Source organism: Oenanthe melanoleuca, chromosome 3, assembly GCF_029582105.1.
Source record: "Oenanthe melanoleuca isolate GR-GAL-2019-014 chromosome 3, OMel1.0, whole genome shotgun sequence".
Taxonomy (NCBI): Eukaryota; Metazoa; Chordata; class Aves; order Passeriformes; family Muscicapidae; genus Oenanthe; species Oenanthe melanoleuca.
This window is the reverse complement of record NC_079336.1, coordinates 87,240,556-87,258,190: the sequence shown is the minus strand read 5'-3', so window position 1 is coordinate 87,258,190 and position 17,635 is coordinate 87,240,556. Positions and strand designations below refer to the sequence as shown.

Genomic DNA, 17,635 nt, shown 5'->3' with positions numbered 1-17,635 from the left:
CAAGGTCTGATGCTTCCACTCAGTGTCTCAAAGTGTTTTCACCTCCACACAAACTATAAAACTACCTGATCTAGGGGTAACTAGAGTTATCAAACCTCCTGCTTCATCCTTTCCTCTCCTCGTTTTGATTTGTTTCCCATATTCTCTCTTTGCACCTTTCTCTAAGTTATAGACTTAGAGAACTCATAGACTGCCTTAAGTCTATAAACCCTCCTGTACTGTTCAGAGAACCCAGAACCAAGTACTGGAGATAAGGACAGAAAGCAGACTGTGTACTAACAACCATATAATTTACCAGGGTACCAATCTGACTGGAACTTCCAGACACTGCTGCGTGGCCATAAAAGTAGGATGGTCTCTCTCTACTTCAATAACACATCTGATGATGTTCTGTCCTGATAGCATATGTGAGAAACCTTTGTAGTTTATAACTTTGGATTAAATGTAAGGAGTTACTGCCTTGACATGCTGCATCACAACCACCTCAAATCTACTTCTAGACCCAGGCAAGGTGAAGCAAGCTGACCCTGTGCACAAAGATCAGCCAAAGAGCCATGATCTTAATGAAAGGATTCAGAACAGTTTCGTCGCCACAACACTCCATACAATAAATCAGCCAAGGAAAAGAAAGGCATGCAAGCTTTCCTGCCCACAGGGATAAAAGGAATCATTCTGTACTCTCTGGTGCTAAGCCAGACAGGTTATTCTAGGCAGCTCTTCCTAGAGTCTTGTAGGTAATATGAACTACCTCCTGTCTGATCTGCTGCTTTCAGGAAGAAAAGGCTCAAAAGTAGAGGAGATTGTATAACTGACTGCATCTTCTGAAATGCATTCTATTAATCTAATCTGGGACCATCTTCCAAAAAACAGAGGGGCAGTGTGATGGACTTCCATGTCATTTCCCAAGCCGTTCTAGAGTAAGCGAAGTGCGACCCGCTCCCAGGCGTAGCCGGGCTGCAGCGGAGCGAGCGCAGCAGGACAAGCTGCGCATCCCGGGGGTGCTGCCAGCAGCAGCAGCAGCAGCTGCCGGGCTCCGCTCGGGCCAGCGGGCGGGCCAGCAGCGCCCCCCGGCGGCGGCACAGCGCACCAGCGCCCCGCGGGAGAGGCTCCGCTCCTGCCGGGACCGCGGCTCCCGAGCTGCCCCCGGCCGGATCAGCCGCCAGGCACAAAGGGAAAAGCCACCGGCACCGAGGGATTTGTTTTCTCCCGCACGCGGCAGAGAACGCAGGACGAGAGGTTCGTCACAAGGTCCTTTCTCGGCGGGGGGACGGACAGCAAGCTCAGAGCAGCAGCAGGACCGGCCACGAAGATTCAGCGCTGGCTGCGATGTAATTTACTGACCTGCATACAACTAATTCACCAGAAGCTGGAGTAGAAAAGAGTACTCTTTTCATCGTATTTTTTTTCTGGCTCTGGTCTACATCTTAACAATTCCACTTTTAAGAGCATGAGAGTTTCTGCAACACAGCTAAAACACAGAACAACTTTGAGACTGAAGTTTATACCAGCCCCATCCTCCTATGCAGAAGCTGCAATCATGTCTCTTAGCATGCTGAAGTGCAAATATGGATCACAAGGAAAAAAAATAAAAAATTAAGCAGATTTCTGTAAATTTATAGTCTAGGTCATATCAAAATTTACACATGTTTAGCTTTAACTAGAATGCTTATTGATGCAATACATTAAAATATTGCTTATGTAATGAATATTTTTTAATATATTCACTTTTGGGACTCTGAAACACTGATTGCTTCACCTATAAAAGATGCAAAGCCCCTCAGACTGAAATCACATGTAAACTTCAGGCAAATTCTGGCACTTAGAGTTAGGGGCAAAAGGTTCCTGTGACACACCTTCCTGGACTACACAAAGAATAAACTCAGAATCTTTAAAATCACAGGTGGTTCAACACTGCTGGGCACACACTTTCTTCCAATACACTGAAATGCAACCTTTGATGCAGCTCTGTTAAAATACTGAGTAAAATTATTTTAAAGTAGTGTGAACTGGATCTTTAAATACATCATGTTTCACAGTGTATTTCTTACTCATAGATAGTAACTCAAACACCCTGCAACAAAAATAACAAACTGTTTTAATTTGAAGTTGCAACACATAAACATGATGAGATCTGTACATTGTTAATCCCAACTTCCCCACTCCAACAGTTTAAGTTAAATGTCACATTTACATAACATTTACATAAAGATTCAGTTTTGTTTATACAAACTCCAGCCTTATTTTTGCAACATGCTCGATGCTAATTCATTATATAACAACAGATTGTTTGCTGTTTAAAAAAAATAAAAGGTTTCATTCTGAGAAAGTGTTTGAGAGACTGCAATTCCTCTGAAGCGATTTAGCACCCAGCCTTTATTACTGTTTCATCAAGTTTTTAAGGTTGGCTTGTTTTAAAACAAACAAGGCATTTTGGACACTGTCCCACTCTAAGACACCTCAACTGATTTTACACATCATGATCACTTGTACATTCACATTTGTGCTCAATATACACACAGGAGTCACAGAGACTCCCAAAGCAATCCACAGCAGTTTAATTATAGACTTCTAGCAGTGGTCATGTTGGTCTAAAAATTGGAATATTTTAGAAGATTCCAAGCATTATCCAGCTTGTTGGTTTTTACTGAGGTTTTTTGTTTTCTTTTTTCTTCTTTTTTTTAACACCACTTCACTCTAATCACAGCTTTCAATAGGAACACATTTAGACCAGTGCTGACCCATTCAAAAATTACAAACAACAGCAAACACTGCAAAACTTCCAGTGCTCTGAAAGCAGAGCTCACAGGAGTTTGCAATGCAGCTGGCTGTAACTGCAGGATTTTATAAAAAGAGCAATATTTTTCAACTTCTCCATGCAGAGGTCTCTACGGATAGATTAGCTGCTATTCTCTTCTGTTTTAAAACTTTAAAATTATTTTTGCAGAAACCCTAAGGCACCACATTGAAAGAAAGAATTCTCTAAGCTAATACCACTATCTCTTCACAGCAATGAAATAAATGCTTTAACTTTCAAATGACATATAAATTAGATATGAAGCCAATTAAATCACATCTACTGATTATTACAATTGTGTTTATTACCAACAAGACTACATATTTAGGTTTAATATATGATAACAATCACAAAATTTCAAGTAAGTCCCTACAAAAGCTGTCTCCAGTACATCACACATGTCTAAATCACAATATTCACAAAGATGGGAAGAATCACCTTCTGTTCCTCTAAGGAGGCATTATTTCAGTGAGCTTTCTTTTCCAAATGGATGTTTTTGTAACACAACCTGGAAACAGCCCATTTTTTTGTTAGTCTGCTCCAGAACCTTGCATCACAGCTAGACACTGACTGAAAATACTGCTGCTATCTCCACTGGCTTTATCAGCACTGTTCTGGAGGAGTACAAAGATCCCAGGAATTCAAGACTAGTCAATGCTTACTAGAGTCTCATATCCTTCAAGTCTCCTTGCTTTGCTTAAAGGCTAGGGATTGGAGGCAGAAATGACCCAAAACAGAATTCAAGTACTGCAGTTACACATATTCTACACCCAGTGGTCCTGACTGCACATAAACAGTTAGCAGCACCACTGGATCCTTCCCCAGGAAGCCTAGCAGTAGATTGAAGTGGAACAATGCAGTGCACCATCAGCAGTTTTTACTGTCTACATTATTTTTATGATTACAGATAAATTGCTTTCCTTCATCCAGACACATTTTTGCTTACTCAGTACTATTGTGCATATAAAATGCATATAAAATCCTCACAGGCATACCACAGGTTATACTAAAGAAAAAGTGTATTTTTTATTCAGTGCCTCTCCCATTGGCACAGGTACACATAAAAGACAAATAGATCTGCTCCAACCAGTCATCCAGGACTTTCAGGGAAAGCAGTGCAAAGCTTTGGCAATACTGGTTGGGATTAACTTCATTTGGAATAGGACAGTCAAATCAACACAATGTAGAAATTATTCTTTAGGGCACCACGTTTTCTTCAAGGTGTCTGAAGGAAGGTGAGTGCAGACTGTGGCCACATTTTATTGCAAAAGGCAGGAGGTCACATGCTGACTAAAATGACAGCCTGAAAAGGGAAACCCCAAAGGTAAAATCTGCTAAGGAACTATGAAGTGACTGCACAGGGCACAGGAAGACAGACGGTGCACTTGTATCCACACTACCTATCAGAAACAAGTGGTCTTGGTGTGAACTATTGGTGTGAAGGACCTCCAGAACCACACACAGATTTTGTTCTTGGGAAAACATTTTCCAAACATGTGGTTTGCTTCCGAAGACAGCTTGGGCACACACTGTTGTGAGAGAGACTGTTCAGCTTAGAAAAGGCTCTAGAGAGACCTTACTGCAACCCTTCAAGATTTAACAGGGGCTTATAAGAAAGATGGGGACAGATTGTTGAATAGAGCCCGCTGCAATTGGACAAGGGATAATGGCTTCAAGCTAAGAGGGTAGATTCAAACAGACAGAAGGAAGATTTTTTTTATTACAACAAGGATGATGAAACACTAGAATAAGTTTCCCAGAGAGGCACTAGATGCCTCATGCCTGGAAATATATGAGGCCAAGTTGGACAGGGCCTGAGGAATTTGACCTAGTTGAAGCTGTACCTGATCATTCCAGGGTAGAATGGGATAGGCAATCCTTAATGGACTCCTAGAATAAAAACTATTGTATGATTCTATGACTGCTGTGTATGCTTTAAGGTTCACTAGGTATCCAGGAGCCAGAGTGAACCAAAAGTCAAATTCCTTGACAAACCAAAGATAAAAGAATGCACCCTTGGGTTAGCTAGCACTTTCAAAGGCAGAGGTGTCTATCCACATACCTTTATCAATGCAGCTGGTGAAAAGTGGAATCACATTAGTACTGTGCTGTCCAGCCCAGCTACAACATATTAGATCATCAATGCTATTTTATGAGCAGCTATAGAGCTGCTTCTCAAAAGAGCAGCAGAGACAGAATAGCATTAGCAGTGGTATGTGGTGCCCAAGAGAGAGCCATGTGTTGCACTGAAGCTCACACAGAATCCGTGTGCAGCTGTTGGAGCCAAGGGTCACCACTGAGCTTACCTAGCAATGGAGTTAGAGAACTGCTGCAGCATATGTTGACTTTCCAAGACCTGTGTGCATTAAAGAGAAAGGGGAAGCTCAGAAGTTTGGGGGTTGTTATTGTGGAAACTTTGGGGCATGCTGGGGTTTTTTGGTCAGTTGTTTTTGTGGGGATTTTTTTCAATGCAGTGATAAAAATATCTATTTGGGTTTCTCTTTAAGCAGAGGCATAGATTTCTTTGGCTTGGGACAGCTTGAAGATGTGGGATCCAAGGGATTCCACAGCAAACTAATACAGGAGTTGAGTCAGATGATGAACAGATTTTTCCATTCTTCTTTCATTATCATACCTTAGTTAGATCCACAATCCCCTCTTTTACCATGGGATCATTCTGCCCTTACACAGAGGTGCCCTTTCCCTACCTAAAAATCAGCAGAGGTCACTATACAGTAGATTTTGATCCTGAAGGTAAACTATGCCATGCTTTACCTGAGAAAACTGAAAAAGCAGGTGATTTCCAAGTTTTGTATTCAGAGTACCTTTGCACTCATGACTAAGTTAACCTAAATAACCTGCAACTCTAAACAAGCTGAAGTAATTACAAACCATGGGGTGAGCTGAGAGCACTGCTAACAGATGGATGCCTTTAGGAGACACTGGGGGTGCGTGGTCCTGCAGCTCTCTTCAAAGCCAGATCTGGACTGAAATGAGTATGATTCACACTTTTTCAAAGGCACAGCAGAGCTGAAAGCGTAGAGATTTTTCAAAAGAATCATGCCTGCAGGAACTGTCATTCTTCCCCACTGTCCTCATCAGTGCTGTCCTAAAGGAAGCACTGTTGGCATCAGAACTGTAAATATTCCCACAAGTTCATAATTTTATTCATCCAATGCCCTGTTGTCAGCACTGGATGAAATGCCTACATAAAATAACTCCAGTGAGCAAAAGCAACAGGCAGACTCTCTTACTCTTCTTCTTCCAAATTGCTATGCTAAAGGCTATTTCTAGATATTTTTAACTCTGAAAATACACCTATTGCTCCATTCTGAGAATGCTCTGATTTAGAAGAAAAGGGTTGTTTTTTCTGCAGGCAAATTGGAAAAACATTACTACATTTGTATAGTACTCATGTGATTTAAATACATAATTAATAATTTTGGTAATCCTAAAGCAGCAACAAATAAGTTCTTTCATATCATTGTGTGAAAATATTGGGAAAATAACTTTCTATGTTTAGTAGTATATTTTCCATTACTACTACCAACCCCCAGTTTTGGTCACAAAAGTACTAATCCTTCCCCAGTGAGTTTCCAGGATCCCTGCTTCAAAAATAATTAAATAGCTAACAAATGTTCAAAATCCAGAATCCTCACATACTCAATTGCACTTTATTTTCACAAATATAAGTTCCATAACACCACTCAATTTCAGCTTGCAAGCTGTAATTAACAATCTAGTCCCAGAATCCAGTTCAGTCCAAGTCAGCAAACAATACACTATTAGTCACTACAGTATATTATGTACCTATTCATAGTGCATTTGAAAATATGAGATTCTTAAAATAGTATCAGAAGCACAGTTCAAGACATAGATGGGTGGACAAATTACTTCCTAATAATTTTTTACTAAAAAATTTACTGAAAAAACCCTTTGTAGTTGTAATTCTCTATAATACTTAGTGTCATGCCTCACTTGGGGAAGCCACTGATTGTGTATACCAGACTAACAGTATATACAGTCCTAGATCCTTCAATCAGCATTTAATTGGGCAGATTGTCCTCTTAGCAGAGACTGTTTTTAGTTTTATTGGCCCCACACTTTGTATTTGCAAGTGTCATACTGGGTTCCCTGCTCCATGGCAGGGTCAAGTCATCACACTTAAAACAATATTAATTTCTTTTGCATTTCAAATCCCACCTCATAGACTTTCAGTGCTTTCTGCAACTCACATTTTTCTGGGTTGAGATTTTTTCTTTCCTACTGTTTTACTTCACATGGAAATGAAAACTGTGAAGAGGAGAGTATAGCATGTATCACAGATACTTTATGAACACAGGAGATAAACTGCAAATTCTGGGGAGTAGATTGTCTAGGCAAAAAAAGGCAGTAACTTGCTAAAATTCACAAGGCAGATGAACAGAAGAGATTAATACCAAGCCTGTTTCCTACTCCAAAGTCACCTACAAAAAGGATTATTATTTTTTTTTTAAGGAAACCCCAAGCAAAACATTCTGGTACAACAGAAGAGAAAATTACTTCCTCCTTAGCAGCACAGTTAGAGAGAAAACAAATGATGTAGTTAACAGAGGTAGGAAACAGGCTGAAAATGTCTAAGCTAAGGTTAGAAGAGGAACAGCACAGGACACAGCTGGCTCTGAAAAAAATCATACATGTGTCAAAGATGACATTCAACTCATGCAATTCCATGACAGTCCAGTATCACACAAACATACAAATTAAATACTGCATCTCCTTGGGATGTAAAGTATGAGAGAATAATATCTTACTAGACCTGTATGAAGCAAATGAAAATATTTTATGGCAGAAGCATTACCAAGGGCTCAAACTTAGTACCACTCAAACAATGAGTACCATGATTCTACTCTTGGTTAAGTAGTCGTACACAATCCCAGAAGACCTTCTTGGACACCGCATACCTTTTATAAAGTAGCATCTTTAAACCATGTCTTAATATGATGATTTTAATTTCTCATACAATTATTTGCAAACAAAATCTGCTTATCAAAATATAGATGTAACTAATTTTGGAGAACTGATATCAGAACTCATATATTCAGCTATCTAAGAACTCTAAAACATGGGTGCATTCAGTAATATTGACACTATGCCTTTAATGAAGGGAGCTATCTGTTACATTACACTGTAATGTTAACAGAAAGTAATGCATAAAATAACTTTATAAGGTCTACAGCTCAAAGGTTATGAGAAATGAGTTGGCCTGTGCAACCTTAAAACAAACCAAATTTTCCTGGTGACCTACGCTTGTATGATCTCATATCTGGTGCCAAAAACCACTGCAATAAAGCCACAAGGACTTGTGTGAAGTCTTTATCCAGGGAATATGATAAAGTAGCCTAAAGTAGAGAGTTCAGAAGCAAAGCCAACTCAAGGAAAGGCTGACACCACCTGATCCTTATGGTGGGACCCAAACAGCATACTCTGGCTCATACATACTGGATTCATTCTTCCAAGGTAGAGTTCTTCACTGATAGACATTTCAGTGGATGAAATAACTGATACAATTAATTCTCTAAGTGCTCAAGGACCACAGAAAAATTCATCTTTCACAGTACACAACACACTTCTTTGTAAAGATCGTAGATGGTAGTAGGCATTTTATTAAAAATGAAGGCAAACACATTCTTGGTGAACATCCATGACTTTGCCCACACAAAAACCTCTTTAACAGCAAAAACAGTTTCTCAGCATAGAATTCAAATGCATTAACCTCCCTTTTCTTGTTGAAGTGCCCTGCTTTAATTGCTTCATCCCTCTAAATATCATCAACCAAAGCACTCAAACAATGATCCCACTTTCCTTATTCATCTTCAGAACAGTCCATTGCACACACTGAATAAATTGGTTTTTCTCTTGAGAATGTAAGACTCCCCTTCACATTCCAAATTTTCTTTAAAATTCAAGCCCTTTTTATAAGGTATGAAGGTACTGGAGTTACCAGTGGAAAAGAGTTTTTTTAAAGCTTTTCTTCAGTACAAGAAAAATTAAGATTTTCACAGCCACTGAAATTTCCTGAGTCATGTTTTCCTGAAAAAATTCGAGAGTGACATTGGGTAGACAGCCAAAACAAGTAGTTGAAGTTTTTCAAACTAAAAAATTAACAGAAGACAAAAGAAGAACTTACCATATAAAATATAAAGTAATACTGAATTCAGATAGTGATTTCTACTAATAAAAACAGAAATGCTTTTTAACACATTCCCTGGTTTTTGCTGGGATAGCATCTGACTCCTTCACAGCAGCTATTAAGGTGCTGTGTTTGGATTTGTGCTGAAAACACAGGGATGCTTTTGCTACTGCAGAGCTACACCTACAGTCAAGGCCTGTTTTGCTCTGCACACCACCAAGAAGCAGACTGGGGTGTGCACAAAGGGAGGAAAAGGAGGGGACACAGCACAGGTGACCCCAAGGGATATCCCACACCATATAGTGTCACACTTGGCATATCAAACTGGGGAAAGATGAAAGCAGCGGGAGGATGCTCCAAGTCATGATATTTGTCTTCCCAAGTCACACATGATGGAGTGAATTAATTCCTTGTTTTGCTTTGCTTGTGTGCAGCATGGCTCTTCCTTTCCCTATTAAACTGTTATGTCCCACAACTCTTCTCAATTTTACCCTTCCAATTCTCCTCCATCCCACCATGGGCAGTGAGTGTGCTTGGGGCCTGGCTGTTAGCTGAGGTTAAACCACAGCAACATGGAACTGAATTCAAAGTAAGTATTAGCTTACCTGACCAGAAAGCGATGCAGCCCAACGTCAAAACTTCTGTAAGAAAAAAAAAGATCAGTGAAATTTTAATTATTAAAATTAAAATTATTATTTGAGTATGGTTTGAACAAAAAAAACCCCCAAATGTTTTGTGTTTCAATACCAATATAAAGTTACTAGAATTGATAAAGCAAAGAGCAAAAGTGTAACACACAATTTCCTTTCTGTGATGACACGTGAAATTTAAGATGATCATCATGTGAGGATATTTAGGTGCATGTTAAAAGGCTCACAAATCTATTGTTGGAGTATTTACTCAAAGTATTAACATTCAGAGTATTATAATACATATAAAGCATAAAATGTGTATATACTGTTACTGGAAATAATGTAAGGATCCTGGTCACCAGCATATGCAAGTAGATCCCCTGTGCAAAACTGCTGTGGAATCTCTTTCCCCTTTTCTGCTCTGTACTGCACTAAAATGCATGAGACTGCTGTGAATTCTCTCCACTATAAAGAATCATCAAAAAAAACACCTTATGTCTCCTTCAAACATAGAATTTCCAAAAAGCAGACCTTGCAAGTGTGTTCCACTCACATCAGCAAGGAAACTAACTTGGAGGACTTCTGACAGTAAATACAAGTTAGATCACATTAAATTACAAGAACCATGTCTGAAATCTTCAGTCCTAACAACATACCTTGACAGCAGCTGTCAGCATTTCTTCCACTTTTCTGATTCCTCCATTCCTAAGATAACTCAGGAGAATCAAGCTCATGAACAATGTACTAGGAAATCCTTAACACTACAGGAAGGCATCTGCTGATTTCAGACACTTACCTAATATCTGAAATATGTCCCAGCCTTATGGGACTATCCATATGACCCCAGATAAACTGTGTGCATAATGGCACAGGTGGAAAATGCAAGTATTTTATTCCCAGTACTGGACTTGCTCTGGAATGAGCTTATATTTCACATACACAGAAAACATTCTGGCATATACTAAGCTCTTGAGCATTCTGTTCCAAAATGCTAATTGGTCATTCTGAGTACAACACAGTTTTATTTGAACAGGACTGCTCGCTGTGTGCTGCTTTCTAACTGAAAGAGCAAGAGAAATCATCAGATAGTTAATGGCATCCTGATAACAGAAAACTGATAACGAGCTAGAAATTCTAGGAGTTAATAGGAAAGCAAAGTCCACTTGCTCAGCAGGATAGAGAGGAGAGCAATGAATTTCTCACTGCAAAGCTACCTTGCAACAGTAAAATATCCTGCCAGAAATATGTGCCTGGTCATCATTAAATCTGTATTTTTCACAACCCTTTCCTGAACTCATTCCACCTTTTATATTACTGTGGAATTAAACTGCATGAAGTACATCCAGTTATCTTCCTGCATTTCTCCTGCTTGGATACATACTATATTTTGGCTCTCTCTCTTCACTAAAATATTCTGTGTTGTACAGACAGTTTTCTGTATTGGAGCTGGACAGAGTCTGTATTTTTAGCTCTGAAAACCTTTTCTTTTTAGTATCAATCACTCAGTGTTTGTGCTGGGACAGGGAGAAAAAGAAACTTGCAGTTTCAGGAGAGAGCTGTATGCAAAACAACCATCTTGCATATCTTCAACTAGGCTGATCTTTTCAAATTCTCCCAGCTGTTCTCCATGGCAATCACCAAACCTGCTACAGTCTCTGATGGGACACACACTGGGCTTCTTGTGGACAGGGATGTGGAACATAAAGATACCACTACTTTTGGCATTGAACCAAAGGCCAAAGGGCTTGGTTTACCAAAAGCATGGAAAGTGAAGGGTCCTGCTAACTTGAGATATCAGAGCTGAAGGAGATTTTGATGGACACAGCTGAGCAGAATGGGTTCAGACAGGGAGGGAAACGAGACAGTTTGCTGTAGATGCCATGACATACCACCTTTTCCCTCATTTTTCACTCTTTCCAAAACATTATTTAAAAAGATATATATATTTCTATAAAAATACATCTCAAACATTTGCTTTAGAAAAGTTTTGTAAGTTTATTTCATAGTGGCTTTAGCTAGTGGATATTTTGTGGAAGTATTTTTAATAAGTATTAAAACAAACACACACAGAACCAATTTATTAGAATAAATGACAAGAAGGAGCCTCACTAGATATAATTCAGCATACATGAACAGGGCCCATTATTCCAAAGTTTGATTTTGTACTGATACATTTCAGCAGTCCACCCAAGATCCTGAATTCTAAACAGTGAGTAGTCCTTTAAGATGTAACTACACTATGACCAACAGAATTTTGAGATTATACAGCATCATCTGAGTGTGCAGCTATGATCTTAAAAACACCTCAAGACAGTATCATTGATTAGTTCCAAAAGCAAGAATATCAAGGCTGAACAAGTTCAAATTGGAGAAATTGCTTAAGGCTATGGATATTGTCTACATACACCTGGGATAATGAATAGAAATATTGTGCAAAGCACAAACACTGAAAGAAAGCATTATGAGAGGCTGGTTTTGACAAAACCATTTGTCAAAACACTACCATTTGACTACTCTTGTTCATATTTAAACACATACTGCAGCTAAGTCAAGTGAAAATACAGTGAGAAGCAGCAATGGAAACAGATCCAGCAATAAATGCAATTAATCCCTCCATTCTCTAATGGAAATGTTAAAAAGGGTTAAAAGAGAGTTTGCACAGCAGTGTTAAGGCTGCAGCTTGGGGTGAAATAAGCAACTCCATCAAATGAAAAGAGAGAACAAATAATCAAAATGTATTTGTATTAAAAATTTCCTAGTGAACCCTTCAACAGATGACTCCACCTATCAGGCACGGCAGTGTCCCCCACAATCAGCACAGAATTAGACCTGCCAGATGCACACTGACAGGATTATCTACTGCCTATAAAACACCCTCAAATTTACTTGATTACAACAAAGTTTATAACCAAATTCACACAGCTTGTTAAATCCTGAAGTCCCCTGCAAAATACAGGACTTAGCTGGTAGTTCTTGCAATTTATGGTGCCTCAGTTGTATAAGTTTCAAAAATGCCTCAGTTATGCCAGTTTCATAAATCCTATGAGTGCAATTTTTCAAAATAAACATTTTCATTAAAATCTAAAATAACAAGAGAAAGGATATCCTCAGCAATATGAGTAAAAATTATTTACTAGTTAAATTTTCTACACTGCTCAAATGTCAATACAGATATAGAATTTGAAATTTTGGAGAAATAAGTAAAATCTAGTTTATCAAAATATCAATGGTTTTAGAACAAAGCAAAATCTTAACTAGCCAAAGGAACAATAAAGGGAACATTTAATCTCAATTTCATAATCATTATAGACAGTGCAATTTGATAGCTATTTTCTTTATAAAAGCATCCCTAATTCTACTCCTCTGAGGGGCAGTTTTGAATCACAGTTCTTACACAATTTTCATGCTTTTCTTAAGCATGGAAGCTCTAGTCTGATACAATTCAACAAAACATTACACATAGAATCTTCATAATCAAACTTGTCTTTTCCCAGTACATCAACTACAGATTGGTAACCAACAATATACATACACTAAACCAACAAAGATCTTTTCCAAAATACAATCTTTGAAAATGTACCTGCAGGAGAAAGATGTATGATTGCAGACAGAGGTTTCAAAATTATTTCCGACATGCAGTTTCTGCTCTGAAAGCTAAATGCATTATGCAACAACCTGTCTTCAAACTTTCATTCAGAATAAAGATGATCAAGGAAAAATTTAAAAATTGTAAGCACATAGCATCCAGTGGACTGCTTATAATCCCACTTCCCACAAAGCTGTGCCTTCCTTTAACTTAAGTCTAAATGCTGGTTCCTCAAATGAGGAATTGTGAGCCTCTAGTACACAGCTTTTACATTCAACCAAGTTATACCAGCCTGTGGTATTTAAAGACTTGACCCCACAGACTGTCTAGATGAAAAGTGCTACTCAATAGCTGTGTTAGGGACCACAGTTCACAATTCCAATATGATGACTAAAGGACCCTGATCTCACAAGGCTGATTGTGAGATCTCAGTCCCAAGGATTCACAATTATATAAAAAAATGTAAATACTGAGCACATGGCCAAGAATCAAGTTAAAGTTAAGACAGCTACTAGAGCCATATTTTATGAAACTAATTGCAGTAATTTCAATTGCCCAACTCTGATTTTGTACATCCATATTTTTAAGCCATGTGCTAAAGAGAAACCAGTACAGCTTTATTTTCTGTTAGTTTTCCCCACCCCCCAGGACTGCTGGGCTGCACCCTATTCCTGAAAACAAGGTACAGCAAAATATGCAGTGTGCAAGTGTGCAGTATAATCTGGGAAGTATTTTGCTAATCATGGACTTCAGAAAGAAGCTCACTGCAAGGAGTCAGTACATCAGCACTCAAAATCAGATAGTGGCCTGGTTCTTACTTTGGGCCCTACCTTCAGGGGAGTAGACCTATGTAAATAGTTTGCCATTTGTAAATTTAAAAAAAAATGTGATGTAGATGGAGACAGGAAAATGTGACACTGTGTACCTAGAGACTGCACTGCATTGTAGACAGAAATATCCCAGACACCTTAAAAACAGTCATGTTGCCACTGAACATAAACAATTCTGAATGCAGAAAGGAATGGTGTAATTTCTATAAGCAGGACAGGACTTTGCTGGAGCAAACAATATAACTGCACTTAAATCTCTTCAAATCAGACTGGTTGCAATTTATGGCAGTGGGTTATTTATTATAGTTTCAGTACTCTGGGTATTCAACATCTCTTTAAAAAAGCATGGTAGGTGCTGCAATGTTTCAACAGCAGTTCTTGGCCCTCGATTTTAAAATGTGGTTGAATTTGACACTAGGAAAAACAAACTCATTCCCTTATCCTCAGAGTAGCCCGTCATATTTAATTGCAGAAGAGTTTGCAAGACTAGCACTTCTATTAGCTGTCTTCACAAATAAATGGGGCACTTAGCCAGTGAGCTGCTGACCAAGAGCCTCTCCCACACCAGAACAGTTTCCACTGGAGACTGAGGAGTCTGAATGACAGCTGCTTTCACTGACACAGCACTCAAGTTGCTTCATTCTCCCTCCTTCTCAAGCAATCCATTGCAGTAGTGATGCCCAAAAGGCTCTGTAAAATGAATTCTCCTTTTTCCCAGAACTACTTTTCTGGGTTCTACTCATGTTTTTTCCAATGCTGTCAGTGGCAACCTCTCCAGCAGGCAATGCCTTAAAGATGAATGCTTCCAAATTTCAAATAATTATAAGTGTAATGTGAATGTGAAACAATTTTAGAGTCTTGTCTGAAGAATTAGATTACTACCAGGAAAGCAGATACTAAAGTCTACATGCAGGTTTTTAAAGTATTATTATTTAATGTTTCAAGGAGCTATAAAACTTTGCTAAAGCAAATTCCCTGGAGACTGTACAGAAAACCAAACATAACTATTTTTCAAGCAGTGACTGCTACCAATTGATTCCTACCATCATCCTCATTATTAAATAAACAGCTGGGAAAGCCATCTATATTTTTAAAAGACACTTTTGCCTGTCCATGGCTTGCATTCATTCAGTTTTCTGCAAGTTTACTGTGAAGGTGTAGGTTTCAGGTAAAGCTTGTTTCTTTAGTGACAAGCAGCACAATTCTTCTTCTAAATAACATAACCTGCCTTCATACTTGAATACGTTATTTAGAAAGCTGATGCACAACTTCAAATAGAAAAACAACAATTAAATTGTCACAGAAGATTTTGCAGGAGAGATAAACACAGTAAGCAAACTGAAAATAATCACTTAAACTGTGAATAATGTGTAGCAGTACTAGTTTTTTTAAATGAAGACAGAAATGTCTGAAGAAAAATGCAATCCAGTCCAATATAACAATCTGTTTGGATTTATCTGTTACCTAAACTATAAAATAGACTTTTGGACACCAAACCTTTAAAGTCACATTTTAACATTTTTCTGGGGACTCTTTTGCCACATAAAAGGATGGTTTTGGAGCACTCATTTTTGAGATCACCCTTTCAATTTGTGCAAGACACTTAGTGAATTCTATCCACATACAGGTTTTAGTCTGCTCACTGATATGGTAGTGAAATTGGCAACAGATGGATATACGGAGCTCTTTTGGCATTCCTACCATTTGGCAAATCCTATAATTTCCTATGCATCTCCATCTTACCACACAACATTGAAAAAACCAATTCATAGCTCAATCCAATGATAAAATGCTGTTTAAGTGAATTCAACGTTCTTGTAACCATCAAGATCTTAAGAACTTGCTAAGCCTAGACCTCAAGCTTCAATGGGCTCTTTTGTTTGCAAGCTTTGATTTTAACCATCTGCAGTGCAGTAAACTAGTAGCAGTTTGCTTTTATTTCAATGTAAAAATGCACCTAAGAGTAAAAATAAAAATCTATGCTATTTGAAAGAGAAAATATGAAGATTGTCAATTGCTTTCATGTCATATCTTTGACAAACAATTTCTTGTTATAACAATAATAAGCAAAATTTGTGTATATATGAAGAGATCTTTATTATTCTCTGTCATTTGCTTAAGGACACAGGAACTTTAACACTTCATGATTAGATAAAACACTTTGAATCTCAGTTGTGCTTCTTCCTGGAATGATTCAGCAGTATGCCAAGCTGCCTTTTGGCTTCCTCCATTATTAAAATAACCAAAGCTGCCATTGTGTTGTGCCTGTGCTGGACGCTTCCATACAAAGCATTCTTCCTGCTCAGTGCTGTAAGTGCTCTGCAGCACCAATAAGGCCAATGCACAAACATTCACACTACTTCATAGAAAGAATCCTCTGCAAATGTTGACCACTTTAAAATAAAGCTCTCAACATTTTATTTGGGAAGTATTTACTCCATAGCATCACAGGGAAAAGCTAGGGCTTCCTGTACACATGAGCATAGTGGAAATACACAGTGAAATCCTGACACCATCAAAATCAGCACAAAACCCTCACTGACTTCAAGGCAAGCAGAAATATACCTGGACTGATTCTAGACAGTCTGTATAATGCAGAATACAGTCCAACTTCAAGTGTGCATTTTGTTAGATACACTTTCACCTTCAAGCAGAAACTATTAGTATGTCTCAAAGCTTCATCTGCACAGTTTCAGTTATTAGCTGAGAACTCAGGCTGGAGACCTGCAGAGTAAAAATAACCTACAGTAAGACACTCAGAAGGAGAAAGCTGTTTTGAAGACCACAGAAAAACACTTCACAGTGCTAGTGGCCTCCAGTCTACAAATTGAACTCACGACCTAATATGTTTTGTTGTTTTATTTCCGTTTAAATGTAGAACTTGTATTATATCAGAAAGCCTGAGGAAAGTTGTAATGATTCTAGGCAGTGACTCCTCACCCCTATAATCTCCTGGACAGAAAGAGAAGCAGAACATTCAGCAGGCATCAGCCATTGCCAGTGTTTATGTAAAATTGCACACAAGTTTGCCTACTTAGGAGGCTTTAAAATAACAAATTGGTTCTGTTTCTCACATATCCAATGGTTGGATCTTGGTGATACAGCTCAGCAAACACTTTTTTAAAAAGAGAAGTCTCATTTGTATTCTGTTAATCTCTCCTACAGAAGAAATATTACTTTAATTTTATATCTTCTCCAATTCTTCAAAAGCCTATGGTAGCTCATGGAGAGTGGATGAAACCTAATGCCCATTAGCAGAAAGCTCCCACAGGGAAAGTTCTCCCTCAGTCTTTGTCATGTAAGACTCTCGCACTGCAGTGTGATCATCCAATTACTGAGAGATCTTTATCCTTACTGCAAACTGAGCAAACACGTTTATTAACAGCCATTACTCATTTTCTGCAGTAGCTGTGAGCAGGCAGAGTGCTGCTTGCCAGATGTGAGTAGCAGTAATAGTTTGTATCTACCCAGAGCTCATACCAAATACAGTGAAGAATGGGCTTCACAGCTGAAGAGCAGTAGGTGGGCTTAGTTTGACTGTTAAAAAACCCAACAATTTCAAATTACAGTGACAGTGCATTCCTTAGACAAATAAATTCCCAATAATTATGCAATTTAGAC

The 17,635-nt window shown here is 38.5% G+C and overlaps 1 protein-coding gene across 3 annotated transcripts in view; it reads right to left on the bottom strand.

The window, feature by feature from the left end:
* The window catches only part of HHAT (hedgehog acyltransferase), a 144,568-nt gene that overhangs the window by 102,777 nt on the left and 24,156 nt on the right, over positions 1-17,635 (bottom strand). For all 3 annotated transcript variants that reach the window (XM_056488014.1, XM_056488016.1, XM_056488015.1), the window contains one exon: positions 9,572-9,607. In XM_056488014.1, coding sequence (XP_056343989.1) covers positions 9,572-9,607 — 36 coding nt within the window. The remainder of the gene's footprint in view (positions 1-9,571; positions 9,608-17,635) is intronic.